This window comes from Alosa alosa, chromosome 22 (assembly GCF_017589495.1).
Source record: "Alosa alosa isolate M-15738 ecotype Scorff River chromosome 22, AALO_Geno_1.1, whole genome shotgun sequence".
Taxonomy (NCBI): domain Eukaryota; kingdom Metazoa; phylum Chordata; class Actinopteri; order Clupeiformes; family Clupeidae; genus Alosa; species Alosa alosa.
The window spans coordinates 5763207-5771789 of NC_063210.1; the positions used below are offsets into that span (position 1 = coordinate 5763207).

The 8583-nt window shown below is 46.7% G+C and overlaps 1 protein-coding gene across 2 annotated transcripts; it reads left to right on the forward strand.

Moving 5' to 3' along the window:
• Positions 1-1825: 1825 nt before the first annotated feature.
• Positions 1826-4091, forward strand: LOC125288046 (transmembrane protein 100-like). 2 transcript variants are annotated; one of them, XM_048234150.1, is made up of 2 exons: positions 1826-2082; positions 2290-4091. In XM_048234150.1, exon 2 carries the CDS (start codon positions 2482-2484, stop codon positions 2974-2976), a length of 495 nt encoding a protein of 164 aa, XP_048090107.1. In that variant the 5' UTR covers positions 1826-2082; positions 2290-2481; the 3' UTR covers positions 2977-4091. The 2 variants fall into 2 exon arrangements, with proteins under 2 accessions (XP_048090107.1, XP_048090108.1); XM_048234151.1 differs by having other exon boundaries at positions 1826-2069.
• The last annotated feature ends 4492 nt before the right edge of the window (positions 4092-8583 follow it).

Consider the following 8583-nt stretch of genomic DNA (forward strand, 5'->3'; position numbering starts at 1 on the left):
TCAGTTCCTCCAACACTTCTGCTGGAAGTGTGCATCCTTATTTACTGTTCCCCGGATAAACCACCTGCTGTCAGAGCCGGAGACGGGCGTATTGGTTCTACATATTGATCTCGGTCTCTCTTTGTCCAGGCTTGAATGCCACGCTGTACTGGTAACCCCTTGGAGTTTTTCCTTTCAGTGAGTCTTTTGTGTTGATATGGATGACGAATTATTATACACCATTGGAATACAATGGCAAAGTCTTGTGAACTAAATTGAGCTCAGCAATTAAACACACACAGAGGCACGCACAGACACACATTCATGATAAATTGCTAATACTTGTTAAATGTCAAAATAGCTGTAGAAAATTGAGGTGGGATTATCCATTTATTATCCCCTATATTTTGCTAGAATGTGTTTGTGTGTGTGTGTGTGTGTGTGTGTGTGTGTGTGTGTGTGTGTGTGTGTGTGTGTGTGTGTGTGTGTGTGTGTGTGTGTGTGTGTGTGTGAGGGGGGGGGGATGGGTTTACATTAGTGTTTGGTTAGAAAAAATGATGAGAAATGTAATGTCAAGGTGTGAAAATGAACCAGCTGTTGAATGAACCATGTGTCATTGGCCAGATAAAGAATTACAGTGTCCTGAGAATAAATAAAACTCTCTCTCTCTCACACACACACACACACACACACACACACACACACACACACACACACACACACACAAACACACACACACACAGAGTGAGAGAAAGACACACACACACACAGAGAGTGAGAGAAAGACACACACACACACACACAGAGTGAGAGAAAGACACACACACACACACACACACAGAGTGAGAGAAAGACACACACACACACACTGAAAATGAGAGCATGGGTGAGGATAATTCCCCACAGATGAAGAATGTTATTTTCTTGTCGTTTATCCTCGTCCTCTCATTTCATCATCCAGTTATGGTGATAACCTTCAGGCTGCGCCATGGCCACCAGGAATGTAAGTCACTATTGAGTGTTTTTTTTTGTCACTGTTATTTTGACGTTTTGGTTAGTTTGTTTTGTTATTTCTTTATTTAGTTTTTGTTTCTTTTTTCCAACAGTTTGAGTGTTCTGCAGATAGTGACATTCCATCTGAAGAATGCTAACATCATTAGCGTTCAGCGGTGTGAGCTGGGCCTGCATTCCTTCCTGCATATGATTAGCAATTACATGTTGAATATTCTCCTGATTAATTACATAGGCCTACAACGTGAGAATGTTAAATATACAGACATAGTTAGCCAGAGCCTGCAAGAGATGGATGCTGAGAAAGAAATATGGAAATAAAGAAAGAGATGCAGGTAAAGAGAGAGAGAGAGAGAGAGAGAGAGAGAAAGATAGAAATGAAGGGAGAAAGAATGCAGACTGGGTGCCTGAAGGATAGAAGGAGAGAAGCAGAAAATAGGCAGAGAAACAGAATGAGAGATTGGGAGAGATTACAGAGAAAGAGGGAGAGAAAGATAGATAGTGGAAGAGTGGTGGAGAGAGAAAAGAGATGGCAGGATAGAGGGAGAGGTGGGGGAGAAAAGAAAGACAGACAGAGTAAGACTGACTACAGGAGGAGAAAGAGAGAGGGGGAGATGGAGGGAGGCAGCGGAGGGACAAAGAAGGAGCGAGCTGACAGGGAGAGAGAGAGAGAGAGAGCCCACCCTCGCTCCGCATCTTCACTAGGCAGTGACGTCACAGCCCTGACACGAGCCAATCAGGTGCCAGCGGCCCGCCCACCTGCTCTCCCTAGCCACGCCTTTGCCCTTGACTCCATAAACACTCGGCTGAGCTCAGCCAGTGAAGCACACACACACACACACACAGACAGACACACACACGAGAGAGAGCGAGAGGGCGCTCACGCAGACCGCTGAGTGTTAGAGACGAGAGCACAGCGGACAGGCATTCATTCATACATACATCCACACGCACGCACATGGACAAACACTAACACGCGCTGCTCCTGGACTCCAACGCAAGAGAGCAGAAGAGAGAGAGAGAGCGGAAGAGAGAGAGAGAGAGAGAGGAAGAGAGAGAGAAGGCGCACACCTCTCAGAGTGAGTCTACATAGTGAGTTGTTTTCAGACTCAGCAGTCTCACACTTTGATGCTTTTTTCAGCCTACCATGTGCCTCTATATCTTTCTCTTTCTCTCTCTCTCTCTTTATCTCTATCTCTCTTTTTCCCTCTCTTCCCTCAATCTCTTAACACACACACACACACTCATCTCTCTTTTTTCCTGCTTTCTCTGATGTTTCTATGTCTCCATCTCTTCCAGGCAAATGCTGACTCCTGATAGAACCGTTCCCCACAGACAGAGACACAACCCGAGAGAACCGCACTGGAGACGGCATCAGGAGAATAGGAACCGCACGAGCAGCTGGAGCGAGAGGGGAACCCCGGACCTCCAGAGCCAGAGGGAGCAGAGGCCGGCAGTCTGGAGCCCTCTGCCCAGAACGGGGGCTCCGAGATGGGCTGCTCGTCCGGGTGCCTGCCCTGCCAGCCCCCTCCTCCCCCTGCAGCAGCGCAGCCCCTCGCGCAGCTCTCCTCCGTGTGCGACGCCGAGTGCGGACTGCCCCAGGACGGCGTCGACGACGGCACCGTCGACGCCGGCGGCTCCACGAAACCCGACCTCCCACCGGGCCCCGGTCCAGAACCTCGCCTGCCCAAGAGCCCGGAGAACTACACGCTGGAGCGCCTGGCGCAGGCCACGGGCGGCGCCGAGAAGTCCTGGTACCGGTGCCTGTTCTCGTTCGGCTTCATCTCGCTAGTGATCGGCCTGGCGGGCACCAGCGTCACCTTCACCTTCAACACGCTGCCCCAGATCAAGGTGGTGTCCATGCTCATGCTGATCACGGGCATCCTCATGCTGCTCGTCGCCGCCATCTGCTGGCGGGTGCGACGCGCGCGCCGGAGAGCCAAGAAGGAAGGGGGGTTCTTCAACGCCGAGCAGGGGACGCTTTAGAGGAGTGGACCGATGACCAGGGGACGCTTTAGAGGAGTGGACCAGGGACTAGGTGAAAGCTTTGGAGGAGCGGAGTCGTGAGTAGGGGGCCACTTTAGAGGAGCGGAGCAGGTGAGAGACGTTTTAGAGGAGTGGACAGGGAGTGGGACACTTTAGCAGAGTGGACACCTGAGCAGAGGGAAGCAGCAGGAGGAACCATTAACGGTTTAGAGGAATGAACTATTACAATTTAGAGATAAGACTGTTTACTCTGAAGGAAATTAATCTGGCTCACACACACACACACACACACACACACACACACACACACACACACACACACTCACACTCACGCACACAAAAACTCACACACTCACACAAAGAAAATTATTCCTGTAACACATACACACACCCACTCACACACACAGAGAAACCTAATAAACCTATTATGCCTTTAAATCCACAGACATACACAGAAACACACCGCTACAAAAAAACAACAACAATCATCCAACAACATGGATGAATCTGGGACGGAGGTATCAGGAGGGTTGAGCTGCCTTCGTTCGTTCGTAACATCCTTATTATTACTTTTCCTGAAATACCCTGCATCTATGTGTTGAGAAATCTCCAAGGGAAGAGAGCGCTGCAGAAGGATTACTTCACTTAACTTCCATGGCGAGTTGTCATCTGTTTTCTTTTGACAGACTGAGTGGAGAGTTTCCAGTCCACTGCCGTGTGGACATATGGCTGGCTAGCACAGGCATCCAGAGCCAATGTGTTTACTGTGTGTGTGTGTGTGTGTGTGTGTGTGTGTGTGTGTGTGTGTGTGTGTGTGTGTATGTGTGTGTGTGTGTCAGGCACACAGATCAGAGTGTACGCAGTGACAGGTATTTCTGAGCCTATCTCTTCATCCTGCCTCCAGCCTAATATGGGCTGCCAGGAAGAGAGGGAGAGTGTGTGGAGGAGGAGCGATAGAGAGAAGGAGAGAGAGAGAGGGGTGAATGAGAGTCGGAGAAAGAGAGAGGGAATGAGACAATGAGAGAAAGATAGAGAGGCAGATAGAGGAGACACCACTATGCCGTCACACATCTTGGCATCTCATTAATTTTTTTTTTGAGGACTCCCTCCATCACTCTCTCTCTCTCTTTCTCTCCCCTCTTTCTCTCTCTCTCTTTCTCTCCCCTCTTTCTCTCCCTGCTGTCTGACTCTAGTAGTGGTGGGTCTGTGTGTGTTTTTGTGTGTGTTTCTGTGTGTGTATGTGTGTGTTTCTGTGTGTGTTTCTGCGTATGTGTGTGTTTCTGTGTGCGTTTCTGCGTATGTATGCGAGCGTTTCTGTGTGTGTATGTGTGTGTTTCTGTGTGTGTTTGTGTGCATTTCTGTGTGGAAATAAATGTGTGTATTTTTATATGTGTGTGAGAGAGAGGTCATTTGTGTGTGTGTGCGTGCATGCGAGCATGCATATGTGTGTCTCAAGTATTTACCTATCCGTGAGTGTGCATATATGTATATGTATGTCTGTGTGTGTGTGTGTGTGTGTGTGTGTGTGTGTGTGTATGCAAGCGAGCATGGGAATGTCACCACACGAGCGGCCCTCAGGGTCAGTCTGCTGTCCTGGAGCACAAACATGAAAGCGGGAGATCAAGAGACCCTCACACTGATCCGGCACCACCTGCCCTCCACTGCCCCCCACTGTCCCAGTGCAGGGGATCAAAGCTGGAGCTAATGGCCACACAAGCCCTTCTATGGAGCGCTCTGAGCCCAAAGGTCAGTGTTCTCACCTGGGCAGTGGAGGGTCGAGGGGGGGAGGGGTGCCGGCCAGGGTATTGAGGAGAGGGTGGGAAGAGATGGAAGGTGGATGACATTGTTCATTTCTTAATCATTACAATCTCTCTCTCTCTCTGTCTCTCTCTCACTTTGTCAGAATATTTCTATATCTGCACACCAGTCTGTTCTTCTCAGTTTTTGCTCTTTTTGCCTTTTCCTTCCTCCCCCTCCACTGTGAGGCTCTCATACCATCAGCAATCAAAGACAGCCCACCACAGGCGCAAACTCCCTGCTGGGAACTCTGATATTTTCTCCTTTTTTCCCTTCACTGTACTGTCCTCTCTCCATTCCTCCTCTCGTTTTTTTCACCTCTTTTTTTTTACCCACGTTTGTGCACACACACACACACACACACACACACATACACTCCCACGCACGCACGCGCACACACTCACACACACACAAGCGCACACACACACACATATTCTGTGCTCTCTCTTATTCTCTGGGGACTGTTGTTTACGGTGTTGGAGAAGCGGGATCTGTGCTTCGCTGATTTCACAGTGTGGAGAGGGGAGTGTTCACAGCTTGTTTAGGTCAAGCATGCTAATGGATTTAGCCCAACTGACAGCATCCTACTAATTCCAACACATGTGTTTTCTTGCGACAGCCATTCTCTCTCTCTCTCTCTCTCTGTGCGTGTGTTTGTGTGTACTTTATACAGTGCAACTAAATGGCTTTTAGGGTTTTTTTTTAGTACACATAGGTTCACATACACATAGGTACACATAGACTCTTTAAACCCTCAAAGTCATCAGGAAAACACAAAATAAAGATAAAATCATAATGGAACAATGCATTCTTAATTTCCTATCTACCCATAAAAGGCTACTCTCTAGTGAAGCATACTGACTTAATTGGCAGGGAATGCAGACAGGATGTCTTCTATCTATCCTCCTGAGTCCTCCTTATCCACTCTTCTCTGACAAGATCCACAAAAACCACTGTCAATTTGAGTCCCCATCAGACTGTAGGCTCCTTTATACTGCTTGCAATGCTTGTCAGGTTCTGACCATTATTAGACTGTGATGTGCAGGTGTGTCTTTGTAGCAGCGGTCAGCACTTACCTGGAACTGCATACTGCCTTTCACAGCTGCAGGACTCTGAATAGAGACTCGGCTGGAGATTGTAAGACTATTTGTGGTGTTGGTGATATTTGTGTCTATCCAATGTGTAAGAGGGATGACTCATAGAGGACTTCACATCTGTGTGTGTGTGTGGGGAGGGGAGGGGGGGAGTTCATTGATAAAAATACACAGGATTGAGTTCTTTGTGTGGTTAGTGCAAACCATGCCACGTGGTAAATATAACACACAAACAAACAAACAATGAATAAACTCTCACATACAGTACACACACACACACACACAATCACAAACATTCTCAAAATAGCACGTTGTGTTTGACATCAGACACAATTATTTCTTAGCTATTTTCCCTTTCCTGTGATTTCACAGTGAGGGGAGATAATGCCAGCTCATTGCATTGATATCAGTCTCATCTGATTTCTGGGTCACCATCTAATAAGCTGCATCACATTTCATTCAAGAGGTGATTCTGAGATGATTACAGCATTTGTGGAAATGATGAAGTTGATAACAAGGGTGATTATAATGATGGTGATCGTGATGATGGTGGTAGATGTGAATGTGATAGTTATAATGATACTGATGATGATGATGATGATGTGGACACTGGACAGTGACGATGAGATGTTGAATGCTGTAGAATGGATGCACATGGTTAAGAGTTTTGCTCTCAACCTCCTCAAGTGGTTGCACCTCTACCTCCACTGACCTTAAGATGCATGATGGGGTTTGGGTAAACCAGAGATTAGCCACACACACACACACACACACACGCACACACACACACACACGACACATCTGACCAAAGGGTGTGTATTGAGAAAAGTAGCACCTGTAATCTTTAGCCAAGGGCAGCCTGTGGGTAAAGGACTATGATGGCAAACGCAGCCTGAGGTCTCCCCTGACTTATCTGTCCAAACTTGTGCCCGTGCAAGAGGCCAACCTGTGGCCAACCTGTGCCTGATACAGTAGCGTTTATCTGTGCAGGGTTGAGTAGACCAGGGGGAGAGGACACCAAAAGCTGCATTCCCATCAGCCATCTGGATTTAGAAACTGAACACAACTCTTGTACAAATGAAAAAAACACCCTAATTAGTCATAGCTAATCAGGTATTGGTGGGAATAGAACAACAATCATGTCTCAGGATCTATGAGTTGTTTCAAGATAAAACTGACAGAACACATTTTACGTAGTCTGGCTTTTAAGATGGGGAGTCTGCTATGTATTTTCTACTACACAAGAGGCGTGATCAACGGGCATAGTTCAAATGACTCTGTACGCAATTGGATAGTCATTCACCACTCTAACCAGCGAACTTCAAAATAACATTTGATAAATTAACCTTACATTTTTCAGTAGCCATGGGTGTGTAGATTTGAACAAAATCTGGTTTGGTTCTTAACGGGAGCATTTACTGCCTTAAAAACCCGATTTAGTTTACCGTGCTTGGAGTTTGGTGCTGGGCTAGTGGATGCCTTATTTCCGCCGCACTCGGCGAAAGAGAACTCTCGTTGCAAAATCAAAATTCCACTGGAACTCCAAGCGGGTAGGCCTACGCACCCTTACAACACTGTTTACAGCTCTTCGAGTCACGATAAAATGTCATTTTTGGTACATAGCTAATTTAGATACAATTATGGGGTGGGGGCTTGCGTTTCTTTAGAGATCCGCCATCTTGGTTTGTATAGAAATTAATATTAAGTGACACATACACAAAATAGGTGACGTTCCATTCCAGAGGTCTGCAGAAACAGCACTGGCATCGAGCGATTTTTGCAGGTTGTGCAAAAAAACATGAAAGTGAATGATATTACACCCACTCGATCGATTTGTTTGCTAACCTAAAAAAGACATTGAGCCAACGTTGAGAAGTTAAGGATTTAGAAATGGATCCAAGGAAATTGGATTGACGGTCGTGAGAGAGGCTTTGCTGTCGCTCTGCTATTGTCATTGTTTTAAACCTGCCAGTAGGGCGCCAGGTAAATAAGCCAGCTTGTGATTGGTCCCGGCAAAATTGTAGAAAAAGCAGAAAAAGATGCACAGGTTTCCAGCCTGAGCTGCAGGGCGAAAAAGAAATCGCCGGCAGATCAGGCTGGGTTCACCCAGCCTACATTTCTCGTTAACCCGGTCATATTTTCTATCCAAAAGAATGAGTTGGTTTGTTTTGTTATTGTTGCTGTTTTGATACCCTTCCCCTAAAAGATTCCTACTCACCCTGGCCTACCCAACTCTAACTATGTGTGTGCTTCTCTGTGTTTCTACATGTACGAGGAGAATATGACTGTATAGTTGTAGATATGTTCATTTATATGCATATTTTTGTCTATGAGAAAAATAAAAGAGTTGCAGTAAAGCATATGCAATGTGAAACCCAAACTCATTTGTGTGTGTGGTGCTTCTCCTGTCTGTCCAGCCGGTGGGGCATGAATGAGAGGAGATGGATGAATCGGGCGGCAGGTAATTAGTACTGTCTTCCCATCGGAAGTGCGCTGATTTTTTTTTTCTATTCTTCGTTTTTTTCCTGTGATGACAGCTTGATGTGCTGAACGTTTACATTAATATTCAGCAGATAGACTGTGTGTGTGTGTGCGCGCCCCCTCATCCTTCTCACACATGCTGACGTACACACACACACACACACACACATACACACTCATTACACATGCACATATACACCCTTATATACATACAAAAACACTCACATGCACACAC